We start from the raw sequence: 22905 nt of genomic DNA, 5'->3' as shown, positions 1-22905 counted from the left end.
AATCTCCATCCGAGCATCAGTGCTCTCTTCGATGCGCACCAACTCTCACACCAAATACAATTGAAGCCTTCATACTCCACGCCTCCTCCATCGCAAGTGTCGCGATAGACGGAACGAAGGAGATTTAGCGCGTCGCAGATAGAACCAGATGCCAGGACACGGGCGCCAACTCTCGGCTGAGGCTGAAACGACGTCGCCGACAAGCCGAATGATTGGGATACTGACAAGAGCGCCAAGCGCCGACGGCTATGGAGCCAATCCCATCAGTCCCAGCGTCAGCCTCAAGCTGAAAGACACCGGGCTGGCGACCGAAACGTGCTGCGAAACATGACGCTGCCCTTCCCTAAAAGCTGCTCGCTTCCGCGCGTTGCGCCGCTCAGTCTTAGGCTCCTCTCCAGCGTTTTGCGACGTCTGGGTGTGGCTGGATTTTCGCGCAGAGTCTGCCCACGACATGGTCCCGAGTTTCAACCAAGGCCGCAGAGACACGAGCGAAATGAGGCCTGAGATTGGCGCGACAAGAAACAAACGACGGCGAAAGCACGACGTGGGACCGTGCCAATATCCGAGGGCAGCTGGGAGATGACCCGGCCAAGAGCACTCCTCCCAGCAGCTGGTGTTGACTCCCTGGAGAACGACGAAAACCCGTCGACGATGCGCTGCCAACAGTCGGATGGTTGCAGTCGTACGGCAGCTTTGCGAGAGGGCAGCTGCACGACCCGAGCCCTGAACGGAGAACCAGCACCGAGCAAAGTTGCCATGCGGGGCGCCTAAGCTGCGGGAACTGCTGGCAGCGCTGTCTCCAATTGGCGTTGTCAACCCCGTCAACCCCGTCAATGGCCCATGCGAAGCAACGGTGCGCCTGGAACAGGGCAAGTCAGTCCAGTCTTAGCCTGTTCCTGATTTCAAGGCGCGAGATTAAATCGGCCAGGGGTCTTAGACTGGCCACTCCTGCACGCAATCATCCCGACTTCATCTTGACTGCGCCCCCCAGTCGCTTGCTCTTCTTTTGTTCTGTCTCTTCCCACAAGACTTCGTTTCTCACACACTCATTTCGTCTCTAGCAGACAGTCACTCTCTTTCAAGCAACAGTCATTCCTTCAGTCCAGTCGTTATTGCAGCCAGCATCGCGGAATTGATTTCTGCTAGATCATCTCATCTCTCTGCACGAATACACGAGCCTGAACGCCGATACCCATTCCTTGATACCATCACTACGAAACCAGTCACATCAAAATGCAGCTCATCAACAAGCTCTCCGTTGCTGCCGTTGCGGCTCTTGCGACTCTGGGAAGCGCGCACTCTCACCGCCGCCATGCGCATGTCGCGCGCCAGGGCTATAGCAATGAGACGATTAGCCACGCCTATCCCACCGAGATGACCGGCTATCCCACCGGCGGCGAGACCGCTTCGCCCACCGATATGACCACCTCTACCATTTACTCCACCGCGACCTTCACCATTTCGAGCTGCGCGCCGACTATTACCAACTGCCCAGCTGGCGCCACCAAGGTTGTCACGAGCGTCATTGCCGTCTCCACCACTGTCTGCCCCAAGAGCGAGGTTGGCTCTTCGTCCTCTGGTTACGCAGATTCTTCATCCTGGGCTTACCCAGACCCGTCGTCCTCCGCCGTCGACCCAGTTGGCACTGGCGTCCACTCCTCTGCGGCTTCCTCCGTGTCGCCAGACGAGACTCCCATAGCGACTTCAATCACCAACTCGACTTTGACCTTCACGCTCGGCGCTGGCTCGTCCACCACCGTCATCACCACCACGATCAGGCGCACCTCGACTCAATACGCCACCAAGGTATGTACTCCCCTTAGCCCTCTGCGCGCATTCAAAAACTAACACGCTCAAATCAGACCATCATTATGACCCGCCCCACCTCCGACGCCAATGCCACTGAGACCGATCCAGCCGCCACAGAATCAGCCGCGGAGCCCACGACCACCATCTCGCGGACCTCAACCCTCACCCGCGTCGTCACCGTCTACCCAGTCCCCGCCGAATCGTCCAGCATCGGCACCGTCAAGGAGGCCGACGTCACCTCCTCGGCCGCCTACCCCGACACCACCGGCATGCCCGGCTACGGCGAGGGCCCCAGCAGCACTGAGGGTAGCGGCAACGGCGGCAGCAGCACCGGCCTCCCTGGTTATGGCGAGGGCCCCAGCCCCAGCAGCACCGAAGGCAGCGGAAATGGTGGCAGCAGCACCGAGGGCGGCAGCTGCGTCCCGACCACCGTTACTATCACAGAGCAGAAACTCGTTACCGTCGTGAGTTTTCCTGCCATCTCCTCGTCTCACTCTTCAAGACGGCTCGCTGACATGTGAGATTAGACCGCAACCCCGACCCCAACACACGTCGAGAATCCAATCCAGTCCTCCAGCTCGGCCTACTACCCCTACCCGTCCTCCGCCGCCGGCAACGGCACGGATGCGTATCCGACTGGGGTTGCGAGTACGGGGTTCGTGACGATGTCGAGGCCGGTGCGCCCGACGGGGTATGGAAATGGCAGGGGCAACGGCAGGGGGTATGGCAAGGGAGGGAAGTATGACTACTAGAGTCGCGTCTGAGTAGTTCGATGAGGCGGTGGTAGCAGCGTAAGCTGGTTTCTTGGCTGGGCATGCAGTGCGTGCGCTTAGTCCCTGGGTGGACGGCTTGAACTTCGCTTCTTAGTGGGGAGACTCTTGGATAGAGCGGTTTTTGGGAGATGTTTATAGGCCTCGTGCATATGTACACGTATATGCCAATTTTTTGTACGTGTGTGTACGCGATAGCCTTGGCTGGCTATCTTCGTGACAATCGGCGATAGCAGTGGAATTTCTCCCGTTTGCCGTGCCGCAGATGCCTTCTCTCAACCCCTTTATCCTCGCTGAGCCCTTTCCTGCATTTAGAACAACTCCATCGTTACAACGCCTTATCCGTCCATCACCCGTATCACCCACTACCTCACCTATTATCTACAACGGGCCCTTTCAGGCCTTGAGCACGCACTCGGAGCCCCCGCAAGTCGCTCGGCAGTTCTGAGCGCTCGGAGGTAAAAAAGAATTGCTGAGGTAAGCTCATCTTCCACCCTTCTAGGTTTGATACCTTGCCCTCCTACCTTTCTATCTGCCCAACCCTGGTTAGAGCCAGGTCCGAGAATTAACTGAATGTGTTGATAAGTCTTCTAAACCATAAGATGTCTTTCGATGACCCCCAGAGCGGCATCCCCAATGTCCGACCCATCACGATCTTCACATCATACATGCTCCTCTGTCTCTCCCTCACAATTCTCATACTCCGTACTTTATACCTCAGATTCCCTATCCAATCCTCGTCCTCATCGTCGTCGAAGCAGCAAACTCACCGTTCCTCGCCCATCCGCTCCTTCAAACATGTGCAACTTTTTGCCACTCTCGCAATCCTTAGTCTAGGAACAACATGGTACTACATGCTATGCTTCTTCTCTTTGTCCTACCGTGAGTGGGCATCTACGCACGACGTTACACTCGGAGGCGACCCGGAGCTCGGCCTCTGGCTAAAAGACACTCAACTATTTAAAGAGGCATGGGGAACCGCCGTCGCTACGCCAGCTCGATTCTGGTGGACGCAGCAGATTTTCTTCTTCACGGCGGTATGGAGCGTGTTCTTGGGTCAGGAAGGTAAGAGACTCCGCCCAAGACCGTTCAGTTCCGTTACAAGAGGTCTGGGCGTTGACCTCCTGGAGCAGGACACCGCCGAAGCATCCCGCACCTATGGGCATTCATGCTACTAGGCCAGGTAGCTGCAGTATCCTTCGCTTCGAACCTGTTCTTCCTGGCCGTTTCGCTCGGTCCGATACGACAAGCACAGGTGCCTGAATCAGCCGCCGCAAAACCCTTGACATGGACACCACCTCTAATCCTCCACGCCCTTTCCCTCGGCATCACCCTCATCAGCGTAGCCTCAATCCCATACTTCTCCAACTCGTCTCATTTCCTTGCCATCCTGTCTACCCCGCACCTTCTCCTTTTTGTACCTCCCCTGCTCCACCGTGCCGTGCCTCGAAGTTGGGGTGTGAACTGTACATCGTCATCAGCAGCCGATTGGTATTACGCAAATACCTACCGCATTATCCTTCTTTGTGCTCTGTTTCTGCAGGCGAAAGTGACGATGGAGGCGCTCGGGCAAGCTCGAGGTAGCTGGGGGATCTTTGAGGCGCTGTATGAGCATCCGGCTGTCAGTAGTGTTGGCTGGGATGTTATCATGTGTTGGGTGAGTTGGTGCATGTGGGCATTGACTGGGGGGTGGGAGATTGGTGAATCCAAGGCGGAGAGGGGTATTTTACTCAAGGGAGATTGAGCCACGTAAAAAAGACAAAAAGGCAGATGAATGGAGCCAATTCTTGGGGACACTGAAGAATTTCAATCTGATGTATATGAACGCGAACACGATAGGCATTTCTTCAGGGACTTGTTCCCAATGTGGCTCACGCGGCTATGAATTCAGAGTCCATAGTACCTCTTGTTGCCATCATCTCCTGGCAACAACAATAACGCCTCTCACAACCCCACTCCTCCCCCACCATCCAAACATCCATCTTGCAACGCGATACGCGCCAATCCCCAAACCAATCAAACCCAGCTGTCTCTCCCTATCCTTCAGAAACCGGGCCAGCGGCGCAAAGACGTGCTCCGAGACGTCCCTAATCTCAATACCGTCATCGGCATACCCGGCCAATACCAGCATCTTGCGATATTGGACTGCCGTCACAAAGTTAGCGAATGGGGTGCCAGTAAGAATAGACACAGCCATCAGAAGCACGCGATCGAGCCTCGATGCGTCCTCTGCGAGCACAAGGTCGAAGGCCATCAGCGAGGCCTGCAGCTCACGGTACGCGTGGTTGAGGATGGGCTGTCGGGACGGGGAGAAGTGGTAGAGGGTATCGAGAGCCAAAACCCATGTTTCCCGGCTGGCGCTGTCCCCAAGCATTACCGACTCGAAGGCGTCCGTGGGCGGCGGAGGAGAGGCTGCGTTTGCTTTTGCGGCTCTGAACAGCTCCTCGCTCCATGAAGCGGGCTGCGCGGCATCCGCGCAGAAGATCTGAATGGAAGGATTGGCGTCTTTGCGGCTAAGCATGCCGAGGGCGGCCAGACGACTTTCGGCGTACTGGAATTGCGTAAGGTTCAGCGTCACGCCTACGTAGCGATCAATGAGAGGCAAGCGCTGTTTGTCAGTGAGCGCATCAACAGCAGGCATGGCCTTGGAAAATTTCTGCATAAGATACATGGTCTGATCACCGCAACCGAAGCCCAAGTCGATGATAGTCAGAGCGCGATGTGGATTGGAGGGGAGAGATCTGCTTTCTGGTGTTAAAAGCTTGGCGGTTATCAAGACCTCATCGAGGAGGGCGCGGCAGGCGATGGGGAAGTCCAAAGTCGTCTTTTGCACGTGATCAGCATGAGATCCGTATACAAAACCGAATGCACTATCTCTCCGGGATTTACGGTATGACCTAGTTGAAGAGACGCACTTCCCAGTAGCCCATATTCATCCACATCGTCGGCGGCGGCAACGCAATGTTCAGTCTTCCGTGATCAAGACCATAGAGCGCGCTGTCATTGCCTTCGCGGCCGTCTGCACCTGGTTCGGCGTGTCGAGACAGGATACGTCTAGCCAGAGGGAAAAGCAGAAGGCCCAACCCGAAGCAGATTGCATGGCTTCCGATGAGACTCCATAGCCTCTCAAGGAACATGTAACAACCGCAAGGACGGCCGACCGCGAGAATGATGACAATGACCGTGAGCAGAGCACCATAAGCAGTCTTCAGCATTCTAGAGGGTTTTTTTACTAAGCTCCAAGTGTGAGCGAACGGTGTCATTGAGGGTTGCGAGGTGGAAGACGGGTACTCCCGGTTGAAGGTCACGTGCTTCGCAAACCCATTTCCCACGGGCTTTATGGTGTTGAAAGTATTGACGGTCTACTCAGAGAGATGCGTTAATCGCGCTGAAGTCTCGGGAAAACCAGATTGCGTTTTGTTATTGATGGAACACACGAGGTTGAGTGTGCATGTGGCTCATAATCAGCTCTGAGTATCACCACATAATATCATCGATCGTTATAGGCTGTCTCAAAGCCCGGGTCCTGCCAGGGAACCTGAACGTCGAAGGCTTCTGCGACCCTCATTGCAGACACAGTGCATCCTTCCAATAATACCAAGCCGTCCCAACACCAGCCGCCAACGAGCCAGACCATTCCGTCTCCATTCTTCCACCCAGGCCGCCGCTTCTCGCCATAGGCTGCTCCGATTGGATAGCAGTTGCCAAAGATGTTGTTGACGATGCGTCTGCTTTGAGGTGTGCGTAACACGCGTGTGAATTTCGAAGCTTTAATGACATGAACTGGATCTATGTAGCTGAAGGGACAAGTAGTGACTAGGACACCAGATGGCTGCACGTGAATGGACTCGGTACGGTGGATCCTCTCCGTTGAAGTCCAAAGTTGTATTGTATGGGCTGCAGTGTGTTTGACGTGGCTGTTTGTCGCGGCTATGTTCTGCCCTCCAAGCCGACCCAGTCGCTCGCCGAGATTGTTGTTGTCGGTATGAATGATGCTCTCGACTGACACCGTTGGTATCTGTGCCATCTCATATTGCAATGACCTGAAGACCTTCCCCACAACATCTGGGGATACTGCCAGGATTACTCTATCGAATAATTCCTCGCATACTGTCAGACCATAGGTATCTTCCGTGTGCCTCCAGCAAACTCTGACCGCAAGGGGCTGTGTTTCCACGGCCAACACCATTGCTGACAGCCTTGTGTCGATTCCTTCTGCAAGCTTCCGCTGAACTTCTCGAACACCGTTGGAGACAGTGTAGTGCTGCGCCCCATGCGTCCTCTTTTTGTAATCCGTCACATCGGCAGCTGGAAAGGACAAAAGAGCTTCGTGGGGACAGGTAGTGACGCTAGAAATCAATGGGAGTAGATAGTATGTCACGAAGTACCGAGGAAGTCTAATTCTATGCAGGTATTCATCGAGCGTCTCGCAGAACTCTTTCTCATCCGCAGATCGGGGCACCACAAAGAAGCAGCAAGCAGTGAACCACGTGTAGCACACGAGCAAGTATAATATCTCCATCAGCCACGCGGCTGTTCTTATGCCCTCTGGCCGTACCGGCGATATGCGATGATTGTTGGAGGAATGAACGAAGTATGAGGATCCCTTCTCTTTCGGTATTGATCCGGTATCTTGTGCGGCAACTTTCGAGAAGTTGAACAGGAACGGCTGGGCATGATACCCCACGCCGAGGTAGTCGTACATCGCTCTCAAGTTGTTATAGAAGCCGCCGGCAAATGCTCGCATAGGGAGATCGACACGGTCGGAGCAGCCCTGAGAGGGGTTCGGAACGGTGAGTGAGGCAGAGTCAAGAGACAGTACATCGCCCTACGGTGTGTCAGTAGGACCGATGCCTGGTATAAGGACCGCGGATATAGCAACACTTGCCGCCTCGAAGAGCGTAACGGCATATCGTGACTGAACATCTCGGTTCAGCAGATACGCTGTGACGAGACCTGCCATTCCTGAACCGACGATAGCTACTCGTATCTGGCCCTTCTGCTCCATGGCAGACCACAAAGTAAAGGTACGCTATGGTCCAAGCTCGTATCGACAGCAGTTATCGAAGGTTTGACAGACCATGAGGTGGCACGCATGACTGAACAGAACAGAAGCAGCACATGAAGTGCGGGGGAGGAGGAGCTCAAACCAAGGGTGGGACAAAAAACTCGAGCCCATCTCATACAACCTGGCCACACGAGGGAGTTGGTGAGGATCACTTACCCCAGTATAGCTTATAAACCACCCAGGACCGTCTGAATTGATTGCGGCCGCAGCGGACCACCAAAGACCCGTGCAAGGATACGGCCGTGATCAACTCAGCCCGCCTTTGCACCTTGGCATGATAGCCAACGGCTGATCTCCCGCAAACACCGCCAACACATCACACAGCCAGTATTGGAGGAGCAGCCTCAGAGGAGGTCCCTTGCTGATTCAGCATGTATTGATTTGTGTCATCCAGACAAGAAAGTGCCGACGTGTGCGGACTATGATGCGGAGAAGGGAAGCTGAAAAGCAGCAAACAGAGTTGCCTAGTCCGGCAAGATGGCAAGCATCAAGGTGGCTATCATAGGCGCAGGGTGAGAACAAGACGTGTTTTCGCGCTTTTGCTTTCACCGTGTACTGATCAATTCTCACAGCCCTGGAGGTTTGGTAACCCTAAAAACATTACTAGAAGCTTCAACTCCCGAGAGACAAGTGGAGGCATGCCTTTTTGAAGCGTAAGGAAGGCTTTCGTACTTGCACTCTTCTCGCCATGTGCCGATCTCGTCTCTCTTCCTCATCCGTCTCCCTTGGGTCCTCGGCTTGCCGCATTCTTCATACTAGTACGTGACTGGAAAATCTGACATACTCTCCAATTTGATACAGAGAAGACGAAATCGGCGGTACGTTCAAGTATCGCTCATATGAGAATGCGGAGCTTGTCAGCTCTAAGCAGCTGACCGCATTCTCTGACCATCGTTTTCCCCTCGACTCTCCTGATCACATTTCTCTCCCACAATACGTCAACTATCTCAAATCGTACGTTGACCGCTTCGACCTTGCACCATATATCAAACTCGGTTGCCGCGCCATCGACATTACCCCGTTAAATTCTAGAGACCAGAAGTGGAAACACCGAGTAAGATTCATCGACGGCGCAACGGGCGAAGAAGATCAGTTTGATTGCTCGCACGTCGCCATCTGCACAGGCCTTCACGTTGAACCCAACATTCCCTTGATTCCCGGAATCGAAGATGTTCAAGGAGATGTGTTCCATTCCTCACGTTATAAAGCCAGGTCTCAGCTGGCTGGTCGCGACGTTCTCATACTGGGCTGCGGCGAGACGGCCATGGGTAAGGCCAATCATGCACCAGAAGTGTACAAGAGCTCACCGTGTCTCTCTTTTAGACATTGCCTATGAGGCCGTCAAAGCTGATGCCCAATCCGTTACGATGTGCTACCGAACTGGTTTCCTCTCCTTTCCCAAAGCACTTAGTCGATTTCAAGTGTTCGGCAGGCAGTTCAAAGGAGGGTTACCGATTGACGGTCTCATTACGAATCTGTTTGAGACTGCGTACGTTCACCGAGCGATAGCTAAGAGCAGGTTACGTTGGTTCGTCTCCGACTTCGTCATCAAACGTGTGCTGTGGCTCCTGAGTGGAACTCAAGCTGGGATGAACCAACATGTTGGCGGCTTGCCACCGGAGAGACTGGGAAGAGCATTTGTTTTCCTCAACAAGAGCAACAAGGCAATGCCTTACTTGAACCGGCCATACAAGAAAAAGAACCCAATCCTAGATTTCATTGGAAACAAGTATGTTGATCCGCCGGAAGATGCGACTTCGGAGAAATGGGTGGACACCTGCACGTTCCCTTCCTGCATCGACAGCACCGGCAAAGTGATATTTGAGCCAAGGCTGGACAGGAAAGATTGGCAAAGGATGAAGAATAAGTCTGTCAGGCCTAATTGCGTTATATACTGCACTGGGTAAGTCCCGCAGCCCTTCATGCGAATAGGGTTCCTTTCCCCCTGTACTCAGCCACAATGCGGAGCTTTGCACTCAAGCACAGGTTGTCGTCAGGTCCATTCTGTTAACCGTCCCCATAGTTACAAACAGGTCTTCTCATGGCTCGACCCTTACTACCCCACCGCCGCCGAAACGAACATCCGCAACATCATCCACTCCTCCCACCCCGACGTCGCCTTCATCGGATTCGTGCGCCCCGGCGTCGGCGCAATCCCTCCAATCGCCGAACAACAAGCCATGTGGTGGACAAGCCTTCTCCTCGGCCGCATGCGTGTTCCAACTTCTCCCCCGCACTACCACCTCCTTGCAAGCAAAGGGTCGCGCATCCAATACGGCGTCGACTACAGCGCCTACATGAGTACTTTAGCGCGAGACTTCGGCGGCGCGCCTGGCCTGCTTCAACTCTACCGGCGCCACAGCTTGCGCGTACTGCTTGTGTACTGCTTCGGGGCCAGCTTTGTCACGTTTTACCGGCTTGTGGGGCCCTTTGAGTCCTCTGACGCGCCCAAGATTGCAATGACGGAGCTGGCGGAGACGATTCTGAGGAGAGGCATTGTAGGTAATTTGCTGTTTGGCGTCGTGCCGATGGTCTTTTATGGGATTTTGAATGCGATGGCATATCTGTTGGATCTTTGCGGGCTTATACCGGAAGAGAAGAGTGTGTTGCTAGAGCCCGGCGCCATCGAGCAAATCTACCTGTCAGGCTAATCACGCCTGTGAGGCTTGATGAGAACCATACCGATGAAATATATTCCTTGCCGAATCTGACTTTGCCCCGCAGAGTTGCGTCTAACCTGCGTAATCCCAAATGCAGCCTGTTCTGCATTGGAAACGCTTGCCAACACGCTGCCTCCACCAGGCTAAGTCGAGGGAGCCTTATCGGGCATTCCTAAGAATCACTAGAGTTGTGCTGTAGTGTAGTAATGTGATGATTGTTTCTTATATAGACATCTTAGACGGCTTAATTTTTCGCTTCTTAGAGAGAGGACTCTTGGAAAGAGCGGGTTTGGGGAATGTTTATAGGCTTCATGTCATATCGTGTACGACGTCGAGAAAGCAGCGGCAAGTTAAGACGGCACCGGGCTCTCTCTCTCGGGAGGCTCGACACGCAACGACGTCATTTGGAGTATTGCATCCATCACTCAAACTCCCCCAAGAAGAAAGCCGTAGTATGAAGCCGAGGACGCACTGTATGGTTTCTCATCGGAGGTCTAGTCAACCGTGACCTCTGTGTACCAACGCCTCACCCACCACGGCCCTCCCCCCGCTTAACTTCCCTCCTTCTCGCCCCCTTCCTCTCCTCCCACCTCCTCACACTCTCCCGCACCCCCCACCCCTCTCTCAACAGCCCGCCCACCTCCTCAATCCCCAAGCCCGCCGTTTCGGGATAGATGCCCCACACCGCCGCCCATCCCGCCACGCACACTATGGCATAAACGACAAACGTCGCGCTCGGCCCCAACATCTCCATCAAGGGCAAGAACGTCAGGCCGACGACGAAATTCGAGCCCCAGTTGGTCGCCGTCGCGAGCGCAGAGCCGAGCGCCCTGACGCGCACGGAGGCGAAGAGTTCGGATTGCTGCCACGGCACGACGCCCAGGCCAAGCGCATAGGCCGCGACGTAGAGCACCAGCGCGGCGAGGAGTGCCATCGACCACGCTCCTCCTCCTCTTGCTGCTACTTCTCCAGGACTCGCCGTCGCAGCAGGCGCCCCGAGGTCGATGAAGCCGAAGGAGAGACTGCAGAGCGAGAGGCCGAGCACCATGACCGGCACACTGAGCAGCAGGATCCTGCGGCGGCCGACGCGGTCGATGGCGTGGAAGGCGGCGATGGTGAAGGCGAAGTTGGTGCTTGCGATGGAGAGGGATGTCAGGGTCGGAGAGGCGAAGCCGCAGAGGCTGAAGATTGTGGCGGAGAAGTACATCAGGGCGTTCTACGTGCCTGAGTTAGCAGTGGCGGAGGAGATGGGCTTAGGAAGGATGGAGGAAGCGAAGGACGGGGCGTGTAAGAGGATTGGTTTTGGAGCGGAAAGGACAGCGGAAGTTAGAGAGGAAGGGAAAAAAGGGGAAGCTCACAAAACCGCAAAGTTGCTGAAACCCCTGCAACATACACGCGATGACCAATGCCCTCCAATTCGCCCCTACACCAACCAGCTCCCTGAATCCGTACCCAAGGTGCCCGAGTTTGCCTCTCCACCCCCTCTTCATCCCTTCGCTGCACCCTTCCTCCTCCTCCTCCAAGATCTCTCTCTCAACCCTCCTCACAACCCCCTCAACCAGCCTCTCCATCCGCCCATCCCTATCCCCATCCCCGTAGATCCTCCCCAGCACCCTCCTCCCCTCATCCGCCCGCCCAGCTTTGACCAACCACCGCGGACTCTCCGGCATGAAGCCCAACATGGCGATCTGCAGCACCGCAGGCAACGCGCCTAGCCCGACCATCCAGCGCCAACCACCAGGCGTGGAGGAGAAGAGGTAGCCGATTACATATGCCACGACCTGGCCGCCGGTTATGAGGAGCGAGGAAACGGTTACGAGACGGCCACGGAACGGGGAAGGGGAGGATTCGGATATGTATCTGAGGGGGTTGGGTTAGCTAGGGGGACTTTGTTTTATTTTGGGGGAGAAGAAGTTGCAACAGCAATTGAAGAGCACATACAACGGCACGACCATACTCGCCCCCCCGATCCCCAGCCCCACAATGCTTCTTCCCCCAATCATGCCCCACACGCTCGTGGTAAGAGCCTGCCATGCCGCGCCGCCGACGAACAGCACATCAGCAGCGAGGATGACTCTCCTGCGGCCGAAGTGGTCCGCGAGGACACCGGTGAGAGGCGAGGCGACGAGCGCGGCGAGCGAGGTGCACGACGTGATGAGCGACTTGTCGAGGGTTGTGAGCGGCCGGGCCGAGAGGTCGGCGTTGATGGAGACGAGGGTCGAGGAGATGACGCCGGTGCTGCGCTTGCTGTTGTCAGCTAGTGAACAGGTCTGGTTCTCGGATTGTCTATCCGTAGGAGGGCTTGGGCTTGGGCTTGGTCTTGGTGTAGGGAAGCAGGAGGAAGGGGGATAGAGCAGCGCGTACTCGTAGCCAAACAGCAGCCCAGACACCCCGGCCGCAAGCGTGAGGGCCCAGATGAAGGGCGTGGGCGTCTGAAGCGCGCTCTCCTCGAGCACTTCGCTATCGTCGCGCTCGTCGATGTCATGTTCAAACTCCTGAGCATGCTGTAGTCCCTCGTCACCCTGCATCAACGGCTGGCCCGCCGCGTCCCCGTTTATTTCACGCATCTCGACGTCGTCTTCACCCTGCAACTCTAGGAATGAAGCCAGGACTGCGGTTGAAAGAGGAGATCATGGGGAAGCGCGTGGGTTTAAAGACGTCGAGGAGATACCTCGTGCCGGAGGGTCGCGTGACGGCTAGCTGGATGAGAGGTTGGGGGGTGGGAATGAGGCAGTTCGGGGAATAATCGCCTAATGATTGATCCCTGCGTTGATCATGCAGCCCTGCAGCGGATGCGGTAGAGATCGTCAGGTACGATCAACGGAGGTTGACCTCAACGAGAAGAGGTGGAAGGAAGAGCGAGGTCATTTGTATCAGGAAGCTCCATAGGTAGGGCATTTTAGGACTAAGACTGTCAATGGACACTGGGGCTCACATCAAAACGCTCGCCGAAGACGAGCAGCGGTCTCTATGCTGGCAACAGCATTGAGACATCCCGTTACCAGTAATCGATTTCGATACCAGTCTGTATGATACCCTAATTACAAAGGTGTCCGTTTCCCCTTGAACCCTTCCCTCGTGAAAGCAGCAATCATCCTCCAGGCACCCGCTCTCATCTACCCAGACCCGGCAGCTATCCTATTCTGAACCCATGGCAGCTACCATGAGCCGCCGGCACGTCCCAGCACAAGCCTATGCACAGAGATTCCCACGTACATCGATTCAAGCAGGAGTGTGATGCAGTGGTCCCGCAGCAGGCTGCAGTGCGCGACGAGTTCGATCTTGAGAAGATCAGCAAGTTTATGCTTCCCAGTATTGAGCACGATCAGCAAGGCCGTACCCATTGTGGACGCTCATGCCACGCAGTGCCCTTTCCCCAGCCCGAGCCGCGCTATGCAAGCAGAGCAAATGTATGTGGGCAAAAGTGTCAGTATCTTCGTTGTAGTCACTATACAGCGACCAGCCGTGCAGGAGCTCCCAGTAGTCACTTAGTCGCAATCCCGCGATTGATCCGATTGTGTCCGCTATCACCGCTTCATTTGGCCTCGTCCGCGCCGTTGGTAGACGGCATCGCCGGGCCCGTGGGCGGCAGACCCTGCGGTGGGAGGGACTGCATCGAGTAGCTCGGCATCATGGGCTGGCTGTACGTGGCGCTCGGAGTGCCGCGGTGGGGTTGGTGAGGGAAGTGGTGCGGGATGTGGGGGCTGGTGCCGTAATGTTGTTGGTGGGGCTGCGCGTACGGCATCCGCTGTGGTGTCACTGTGCAGGAGGTCAGTTGGGAGTACTCCCAAGATGAATAAGGGCGAAGCTTACTCGGCCCACCGGGGTAATGCATGGGCATACCCTGCGGCTGTCCCTGCTGGACGTAGAAGATCTGCTGCGGCTGGTGACCCTGCTGCGAGCCTTGAGGGCTCATCATGTGGGCGCCCGGCGGTCTCGGGCTGGGATAGCCGTTGACCATCGGCGGCCCCTGCATCTGTCCGCCATGGTGCAAGTAGGCTGGTGCGGGATTCGGAGAATACATCTGCGGAGGTTGCTGCATCTGAACGTTCATGAAGTGGCCTCCAGCGGGATTCGCAACCAGGACTGGACCACCAGTAACAGGCCCTTGGGGCCCAGCGAACTGCGGCGGGCCTGCTTGACGTACGCCTGGATGGTGCATGTGTGGGCTTACAGCGTAGCCTTGCATGGGCTGCTGGAATACTTGCATAGGCTGAGGGCCTTGGCCACTGTAAGCCATGAATGGTTGCATGACTCGCGGCGAAGGATGGACGGACGATTGGGACGACGAGAACTGCATGCGCTGACCGCCGTCGAAGTGGTGTGGGCCCGCGGGGACGTGGTGCGGTTCAGCGTGCATGTGGCGCGGTGTCTGGTGTGGGGTCTGATGTTGAGACATCATCTGAGGACCTTGGAGATGAGGAGGAAGCTGGTGTACATGAGGCATGGGAGCATTGCCTACGACTGCGTGCGGGACCGAGACTGGCTGAACAGGTGCCGCAGCCTTCTCGAACAGCTCGTTGTATGTCTTGTCCTTGTTCGGACCAGTGACTTCCCAGACTGGTGGGGTTCGATACGCTGGTGGGATACCACCGTTATGCGCGTAGTCCTTGGTCTTACCGTCCTTCTCAGCTTCCCGCATCATGCGCGTGATAGGATTGAATGCATCTTCAATCGAGGGTCTCTCTGCACCGATCACTGGCTTCGGCTTCGATCCGTCAAAGAAGGGCTGTGTAGCTTTCCGAGGCTGCGGCCGTGCGGCAATCTCGGTCCTCGGGCTGGATCCTGAGCTTTGGTTCACGTTAGGCATGAACGTGTTCGCTGCAGGATTGGGCCTGAACTCCATAGCCCTGACGTTGAATCGGCTTGATACGTTGGAGGTTGGCGTTTGGAGGCCGCTGGAGGGCGCTGACGGCCCGCCAGACGGCATGCGCACATCCTGTATGGGGATAGGCGGCGGAATATTCTGCGCCATTTGTCCTCGCTTGTGGGCATCGTGAGTTGCCGCCAGGCGATGACCGAGAGGGACGTTCCTGTTGTTAGGTGTTGAGTGCATAGAGTTTGGCGCCTGAGGGGGTCGTTCGCCTCGCTGCGGCGGGAAGGCACCTGGGCTGGGTCGCGTGCGTTGCACGTTTTGTCGCTCGGTCTGCGGAACCTGGGCACTCTGACCATTCTCGTGTTTTGCCGCGACTGGCCGCGGAGTCTTCTGCTCGACGACCGCTGCCGGAGATTTGACAGGAGTCGACTTGAGCTCTTGCATCTGCCGTACGGACCTCTCCATGATCTCCTCTTGCTTAGTCTTGTCCTTGGCCAGGATTGGCACCAGATCTTGAGGCACCGGCGTGTTCAGCTTGAACGTGAGCGAGAACTTCTTGAGATCGTTGATCTTCGCATTCTTATCCTGGCGAGCGCTCTGCTGGCGGGCGCTAGCTGCCTTCAACTTCTCGTTTGCCGCGAATTCTTTATAGGCGTTCAATACCTGCTTCTCAACAGTGGTTGGCGGGTTCTGAGGGATGTTGGGTTTCTGCACTGCTGCCGTAGGTGCAAGACTGGCACTGACAGTCTTCGAAGAACTTGCAGGCTTTTGGTTGGATTCTGCAGCCGGTGCAGCGGGAGGGCTCATCTGCACCTCCGCACTCGAAGGCATCTCAGGAGTAGCGGCGACAACGTTGATTGCGGCCGGTGCCGCCTGTGAGCCCTCAACCTGAAGGGTCGCCGCAGCCTGTTCTTTCTTCGCTGGGGCATCAGTGTTGACCTGAGCCGCAGCAGACGACATGGGTGCCGGACGCGCGATTTGTGAGGAGATTATAGCAGGGTCTACTGGAGCACCAGGAACGGTGGGCTGGCCGGTAGGAGCTCGTCTGGCTGGAGGTGTGTACTTGTTGAATTGACCAGAGGGCAGAGGTGGGAAGTCACGACGGACTCCACTGTATCTGTGGACGCCGTTAGCACAAAATTAGGGCGTGGTATTGATTGCGCTCACTTTTCTTCCTCGTTTGCTCCACTGTCATCGACTAGTGAGTTGCCACGTTCTTCCGCAACATGGATGTTCGTCGCGCTGCTTCCTTCTATCTCACGCGCAATCCTCTCTGCATGTGCTGCCCTTTGCTTGTACAGCGGATTGCTACGGTCGATCGTGGTTGTGTATAGGTTCTCATCATAGCTGCTCTCAACAGCGAAGAGACGTTTGTTTGTCTCGAACTGGTCCCAACCGGCATTGCCAGATTCATCGAGCGAAAGGCCCACGGCTGAAGAGTCTGGAGCCGGCTCCCATCGCTGCAGGTCACGCTCACGAAATGCCACATTTCCGGAGATATCCGTGTCGATCTTGAATCCGGATGAAGCGCCTGAAGTAGAGTGAGCAAACGAACATGCGAGCCTCATAGCAATTGAGCTTACCGTTCTGAGGTTTGGCGTGAGCTTTGTCAGTCATCACATTAGAGACAGCGAGGTCAACCACGTCCTGAATTTCGAATGCCATTTCGTTGTCTGCACCCGTGCCAACGTATTCATCGTAACTCTCGCTGGCACCGTTGGGCTGCTGATCGTTTGGTGGTTGGAGGCGCTTCACCATCTTCAGCTTATATCTCGACTCGGACGCCTCGGTCGTAACACCAGAGAAGATGCCGCTGAACTGCTCGCCGTTTCTAGTTGTGACAGTAGATGCAAGGCCCTGGGTGGAGGACGGGAGTCAGTAAGGTTACCAGCCTGGTGAAGCACAGCTCCACTACAGCTCATAGATCGCGCAATTGGGTTCTCGATGGGGTGAACCTGAAGCACAGCAGGCGAATGATATAGTGAGTTAAAGTAAGCAGACTTACGGTGAAGTTCGCAAAGAGGAACATCAGTCTGTCGTTCGCATGCTTTTCGGGTGTGTTGGATTCTTTGCTCGCCGATGCCATGACTTTGGCAGGCGGCGCAGCTTTAGGTGCATTGACTACGCCATTGGCTGTGTTAGAGGGCGATGGGCGTTGATTGATGGAGTTGTTGCCCTGTGTCCAGGCCTTTTGCGGCTGTGGTTTTCTGCGGTCCTCGTATTAGCGGCTGTCCGACCTCAGCTTGCACGAAGAGATTGATGTTGCGAGAGCAAAAGAGGTGATGGGTAGCAGCGTGTGCGACAGTGCAATTGAATGCAATTAGAGGTCATCGCACATTGCGTGTTATGGATGCTCAACCTCGACCCACGCTATCCAAGCAGAGGACTAGCAGGCTAGAGCAAATCGATCCGCCCACAGCTCTAATAGGGCAACGGCAAGCAGATGCGGTGCATATTGCAGAGACAGGCAGGAAGAAAGTTGTGGCCAGAGTGGAATATCAACGTACCTCTGAGCTCCGTCGAGCACTCTCCCGCCTGTGCTCATCTTGAGCTGCGTTCGACCTCCGGCTAGGGTATTTGAATTCGCAGATGTCGGAGGGGTGTTCAGATTGGAGGGTGTGGCCGTCGTGGTGGACATGGTGTGACGGCGAGCTGGGTCGCGAGATTCGGGGTGATTTGGTGAAGGGGCCTCACGGCGGACGGCGGACGAGCTCGGCGCTCGGAAAGCGCACTCAGTGCAAGCTGGCTCTCTCTGAGGCCGAGGTGCCCAAGGAGGAAGGGAAAGCGAGCGGCACAAGGCGAAGGGGGGGAGAAGATGGGCAGTGATTGTGAGGCCAAAGGAGTGGACGTCCTGAGGCTGTGACTGAGGTTGAAAAGTGGCCGTGAGGCACCTGGGCGGTCGAGGTGGTGCCAAGACAACGGACGCTAAGGTAGATCGCTGGCCGGCTCGACGGTGCACTAAACCCGTGGCTTCGAGAAAGGGGAATAGAAGACTTCTGCGCGACTTTGGCCTGCTCTGCTGCAACGCGATGGTTTGGCCGAGTGAGTCTGCTGCAGGGCGGGGGGCAGGTGGAGCTGAGGGTTTTGTCGAACCGCTGCTTGTGCGATTGATTTGAACGCCCTGAATCGGGGCATGCTCGGACTTGCAGCATCAGCGCCCCGGAGCCCATCATCAACTTGGCGGCTCTTCCTGAAGTATCCGTACGCTTTCAACAATCACTCAGAGCCGCCCGCTGCAGTCGATGGAGACACAGCACTCCAACCTCGATGCTAGACTAAGGCAAGACCGGAGCGTTTATGCGACGGTTCACTCGGTCTCAGTGGGAGCCAAAACGGGCAGGCCAGCGTAACATGGGGGCGGCGGGTAAACTAAATCAGGCGCGCTTGAGGTGTGGAGCTTGCGGCGTGGCACTTGTTAGCGCGTGTGGCTGGTGTCTGAGCAAGACATCCATGGCTGCAGTTGTAGCCGGCCTGAACTCTTGCCGTTGATGATGCTGCTGCTGCTGCTCGGAGAGCGAGGCTTGTCACTTAGACAGCCCTGCTCTCTGGCGGGCCTGAAGCGTGCATTGCTGTGCTCCGCTGTCAAGTGTTTTCGTCTTGACGTTTCGAAAGCGCCGACGTGCAGGCATGCGGAGCTGGCCTGGCTGTCATGTGTTCGAGCCACACGGGCAAGACTGGCGCGCTGCCGGCCAGCTTCAGGGACCAATCTCAGCCCTTGGCGGATAATTACAACACATCCCAAAGGACAACCACCGCGCCCTCAGACCCCCCTCCACCACTGAACACGACCATGCAGAACACTCCGCAGCATTCGGGCAGTAGAAGAGGACCCTCCGCCGACTCCGACGCAACTCTCTATCCCTCGAGCCACGCCTCCAGCATGACCCTGGCCGGCGAGGAGCCAGATGCGCGATCCTCCTCGGCTTCGGGGCGCTCTTCGCAATCCAGACGCCATCAGACCGTGCGTACCTATTCCTTGCGTGTTTTGGGAACAGTCAAGTGAAAGAGAAGCTTGAACATCTCGTTCCCGACGTCCGCCATTTCACTAACATGCATACCTTCACACAGCCCCAACAACAACTCTCCCAGATCGAGAAGAGCGTCACCCACCTCCTAGTCGCAACGAAACAACTCCTCGAGACACTCACACTATGGTCGCGCGGTCAGTCGACTGAGGGCGAGGTGTCCGACGTCTATGTCCGGCTGGGGTACGAGTTCAACATCGCCTCGAGGGCTTTCAACGCCATTGGCGTGGACACACAAGATCTTGGCCCTGTCCCGGATCTATTGAGGGGGATCTTAGAAGAGACTCTCAGCCAGGAAGCCTCTCAAGCCAGCCTAGACCGCTTTCTACCCCGAATACGAGACATCATAATAAACTTGCTGCATGGTCTGAAAAGGAAACAGCAGCGACTGCGGCAGCGGACAGGGAGGGACGGCATGGGCTCCAACGGCTCAATACCGAGACAGAGCAGTCTTAGCAGCAATCACGGCGCTGACTCGGAGGATGGACCGCTACGACAGTCTAGCATAAGGCCGCCGGGACAGCGATCGAGCAGCGCAGAGGTGAACGGGCCGGACTTGCCGCCGCGCACCTCTTCAGCGACAGGCAGACATTCGCCCAACAAATACGAAAGTCCGCCGCCGAACGCTCGAGTCCACCGTAACGCCTCTACAAGCCGGGAGACCCTGAACGCGTCTGACACCTCCTCCATGTCAAGCAATACCATGCAGAACATACCCACAATCTCGCCATATCCGCTAGCCGAAACAATGCCTTCACAGCCGACCGTCGAGCAGCCCCAGCCTCCAGACCCTCCTCCGTATGCGGATTTCCCACCGCCGCCTCCGCCTCCCAAGCAACAGGATGCTCTGGCCCAGCTGCAGCGCGGAGGTCTGCTTGAGCGGCGAGCATCTCGCAGGTTTTCGGCATATCAGATTCAGAAACACCTCGGGGGCTCGAATGGAGTGCCCGTGATCCCACCGGCGCAGAACTCCCCAATCCCAAACAGAGGGCGCGACGCGCGTGAGTCGATGAACGCGGTCCGCATCCGGGAGTCGTTGCTGCACAGTCGGCAAAAATCGTACAACCGCTTTGCACCAGAGTCGTCTCCTACGAGGAACAACAATGTGCCTAAGCGGATATCAGAAGAGAGCAGCAGCCCGGCGCCTTCAATCAAGGCGCCGTCAGAGCCTGCTCTTGGAGACAGTGCGATTGCGAAAAGCGCTGAGGAGAAGCTAGATCTTCGTCAAGATCACGTGAAACCTGCGAGGAAAGACGACCCTTCTATAGGCGTGGCTATATCTGGTCCCGATGATAACACCGCGTCCAACGAACCCCAAGAACAACCAGACACCGCATCCTTGGAACGACGTCCGTCAGCACTACCAGCCCGCCACGGCTCTCGAACAGCCAAAACGCCATCTCCATCCCCTCCCCAATCCCAGCAATTTATCCCTGAAGACTCGCCCCAGCCCGGCAAAGAGCTAACCCTCTTCCTGCAATACAAGTCCCAGATCAAGAAGTTCGTCCTGGCAGACGGCTACAATGAGCTCTCAATCGCACGGCTGCAACTCGCCTTCATCGAGAAGTTCGCCTGGAATACGCACAACAACGGCGTCGACCTCCCCGAGATCTACGTCCAAGACCCAGTCTCCGGTGCGCGGTACGAGCTCGAAGATCTAGGGGACGTCAAGGACCGCTCCGTGCTGGCCCTCAACGTAGAGCCGCTCGACGAAGTAAAACGGCACATAGACGACGGGCTCGGCGGACTCAGGCGCGTGGTCGAGGGCATTAGAACGGCGGTCGAGGAGCAAGGCTCGGCGCTCCAGCGCGTCGGCGAGAGGCAGGCAGAGGCAGCGAAAGAAATCGCCAGCATTGCCGCCGCACCGCCCGCACCGCCTCCGCCCACCGCACCCACAGCCGCAGCACCGCCGCGGACACCAGGCCCCGCCCTCCCCCAATCAACAGCCGCCCAACTCACCGAAGTCCAGTCCCTCCGCCGCGACCTGGCCGTCATGCGCCAAACCTACACCACCTTCGCCTCGTCCATCGACGCCACCATGTCGACCATCCGGTCCAAAGCCGCAGCCGTCAAGACCTCCGCCGCCTCTGCTGCCTCCGCCCCACCCCCCGCCGCCGGCCGCGCATACGTCGAGAAGGGCAAGAAGTCCCTCCAGGACACCTCCGAACAGATCGTCTCCCGCGTCGACGACCTGCAAGACCTTGTCGAGGACCTGCGCAAGGACGTCGTGACCCGCGGCGTGCGTCCGCTGCCGCGGATGCTCGAGAGCGTCGGGAAGGACCTGTCTACCGCGACGTTGCAGCTGAAGCGCATGCAGGAGCTGCTGCGCAAGGAGAAGCCCGTGTGGACCAAGATCTGGGAGCAGGAGCTGCAGCTGGTCTGCGACGACCGGGAGGTGCTGACCATGCAGGAGGAGCTGGCGGCCGATCTGGAGCGGGATCTCGAGGAGGCGAGCGAGACGTTCAAGCTTGTTGAGGAGGCGACGCGGCAGCAGAACCTCGCGGCCTCGACCTCCTCCGGACCCGGCGGCGCGTCGTCGGGACCAGCAGGCCAGGGCAGCCTCCGCAGCGCCTCGGGCCGCAACACCAGCGCGCTAGCCGCCGACCGGGCGGTGGATCCGCGCCAGGCGAAAGACGGCGTGCTGGGCGAGGTGAGGGCGCTGCAGCCGAACCACGAGGGCCGGCTCGAGGCGATCGAGAGGGCGGAGCGGGCCAGGCTGAGGGAGCTGGAGAGCCGCCGCGGCGGAGAGTTCCAGAAGGAGCTTGGGGATTTTGTCGAGGAGGGGAAACTCAAGAAGACGGGGGGGGTCGAGGAAGCGGAGAGGTTGAGGAAGGTGCGGGATGAGAGGGCGAGGAAGGAGGTCTTTGAGAGGATGGCGGCGAGGGCGGCGAGGGCGGAGGGGGGTGCTGCGGGTGCGGAGAGTGGGACCAAGGAGGCGCCTGCAACAGCGGAGGGGCAGCCTCTCGTCAATGGAGAGGAGGGACAGGGCGCGGAATTAGCACCAGACGCGCGGGCGGAAGATGACGCTGGTGCGACGACGCCGTTTGAGGAGTTTGTTGAGGCGAAGGAGGATCCGAATTCTTCTCCTCCTCCAGGTGGTGAGCGCGCCTTCTCATAGATCTTCTATCTTGGTGTGTACATTCGGCTCTGAGGCTGATACCGGTTCCTTGCAGAATCACAGCAGCGACAGCAGCAGGAGCAGCCGCGTGCTGAGAGAACGGCCGACGACGCAGAAGACGGCCCCCGCTCTTCTTGGCTATCTGGGTTTCTGGGTCGTTGATGGGTTGGGTGTTTAGATCTCGAGTTTCTTGCGGGCAGGAGAGACTTGTTGTGCGCTTGGGATGTTTGAAGGATTTGGTCCCTTCTCCTGGGAATTGTGTATTCGTTGTTACCCGTAGCGGCTTTCGCTTTGAGCGTTCGAGCGGGTAGGTCTGTATTCGAGCGTTGAGGATCGGCATCGACCCTGTTTCTTCGTCGGCTCCGTTGGCGACGCATAGCGTAGTTCGAAGGAGAGCTCTCTCGAGCAAGGTAGACTCGTGACTGTATTGCGTCCAGGCCTTACGCACAAAGTGATCCGTGTGGTGAGATCGATCTGATGCCCAAGCTTGTATCCGCCAACATGGATGCTTTGCAAACTCACTCGCGCATTTCCCGCTCTGATATGGGCGTACATTACACATTACGCAATTGTTAAATACGTGCTCTGCAGGCGCTGGAACGACGCATCTAAGCTTACAAGCGAGCGAGAAGAAGAAAG

The 22905-nt window shown here is 56.9% G+C and overlaps 8 protein-coding genes across 8 annotated transcripts; 4 read left to right on the top strand and 4 right to left on the bottom strand.

The window, feature by feature from the left end:
- Positions 1 to 1233: 1233 nt before the first annotated feature.
- W97_08141 (uncharacterized protein) lies at positions 1234 to 2561 on the top strand (the record flags this gene model as incomplete). Its single annotated transcript, XM_007786010.1, has 3 exons — positions 1234 to 1806; positions 1863 to 2273; positions 2337 to 2561. 3 exons carry the CDS (start codon positions 1234 to 1236, stop codon positions 2559 to 2561), a joined length of 1209 nt encoding a protein of 402 aa, XP_007784200.1.
- A 620-nt stretch (positions 2562 to 3181) lies between these two features.
- Positions 3182 to 4323, top strand: W97_08140 (uncharacterized protein; the record flags this gene model as incomplete). The annotated part of the gene is made up of 2 exons (XM_007786009.1): positions 3182 to 3644; positions 3713 to 4323. The coding sequence occupies 2 exons, from the start codon at positions 3182 to 3184 to the stop codon at positions 4321 to 4323; spliced, it is 1074 nt and encodes a 357-aa protein (XP_007784199.1).
- A 171-nt stretch (positions 4324 to 4494) lies between these two features.
- On the bottom strand, positions 4495 to 5794 carry W97_08139 (uncharacterized protein; the record flags this gene model as incomplete). The annotated part of the gene is made up of 2 exons (XM_007786008.1): positions 4495 to 5403; positions 5495 to 5794. 2 exons carry the CDS (start codon positions 5792 to 5794, stop codon positions 4495 to 4497), a joined length of 1209 nt encoding a protein of 402 aa, XP_007784198.1.
- A 275-nt stretch (positions 5795 to 6069) lies between these two features.
- W97_08138 (uncharacterized protein) lies at positions 6070 to 7587 on the bottom strand (the record flags this gene model as incomplete). Its single annotated transcript, XM_007786007.1, has 2 exons — positions 6070 to 7407; positions 7462 to 7587. 2 exons carry the CDS (start codon positions 7585 to 7587, stop codon positions 6070 to 6072), a joined length of 1464 nt encoding a protein of 487 aa, XP_007784197.1.
- A 537-nt stretch (positions 7588 to 8124) lies between these two features.
- On the top strand, positions 8125 to 10298 carry W97_08137 (uncharacterized protein; the record flags this gene model as incomplete). Its single annotated transcript, XM_007786006.1, has 4 exons — positions 8125 to 8159; positions 8449 to 8915; positions 8971 to 9550; positions 9671 to 10298. 4 exons carry the CDS (start codon positions 8125 to 8127, stop codon positions 10296 to 10298), a joined length of 1710 nt encoding a protein of 569 aa, XP_007784196.1.
- Positions 10299 to 10833: 535 nt separating this feature from the next.
- On the bottom strand, positions 10834 to 12874 carry W97_08136 (uncharacterized protein; the record flags this gene model as incomplete). Its single annotated transcript, XM_007786005.1, has 4 exons — positions 10834 to 11523; positions 11666 to 12167; positions 12249 to 12545; positions 12672 to 12874. 4 exons carry the CDS (start codon positions 12872 to 12874, stop codon positions 10834 to 10836), a joined length of 1692 nt encoding a protein of 563 aa, XP_007784195.1.
- Positions 12875 to 13842: 968 nt separating this feature from the next.
- On the bottom strand, positions 13843 to 17209 carry W97_08135 (uncharacterized protein; the record flags this gene model as incomplete). Its single annotated transcript, XM_007786004.1, has 6 exons — positions 13843 to 14066; positions 14121 to 16005; positions 16063 to 16240; positions 16291 to 16654; positions 16707 to 16980; positions 17129 to 17209. 6 exons carry the CDS (start codon positions 17207 to 17209, stop codon positions 13843 to 13845), a joined length of 3006 nt encoding a protein of 1001 aa, XP_007784194.1.
- A 1964-nt stretch (positions 17210 to 19173) lies between these two features.
- W97_08134 (uncharacterized protein) lies at positions 19174 to 22266 on the top strand (the record flags this gene model as incomplete). The annotated part of the gene is made up of 1 exon (XM_007786003.1): positions 19174 to 22266. One exon carries the CDS (start codon positions 19174 to 19176, stop codon positions 22264 to 22266), a length of 3093 nt encoding a protein of 1030 aa, XP_007784193.1.
- Positions 22267 to 22905: the final 639 nt, after the last annotated feature.

Source organism: Coniosporium apollinis (genome assembly GCF_000281105.1).
Source record: "Coniosporium apollinis CBS 100218 chromosome Unknown supercont1.49, whole genome shotgun sequence".
Taxonomy (NCBI): domain Eukaryota; kingdom Fungi; phylum Ascomycota; class Dothideomycetes; genus Coniosporium; species Coniosporium apollinis.
The sequence above is the reverse complement of the archived record's forward strand: the minus strand, read 5'-3'. Positions and strand labels throughout refer to the sequence as shown.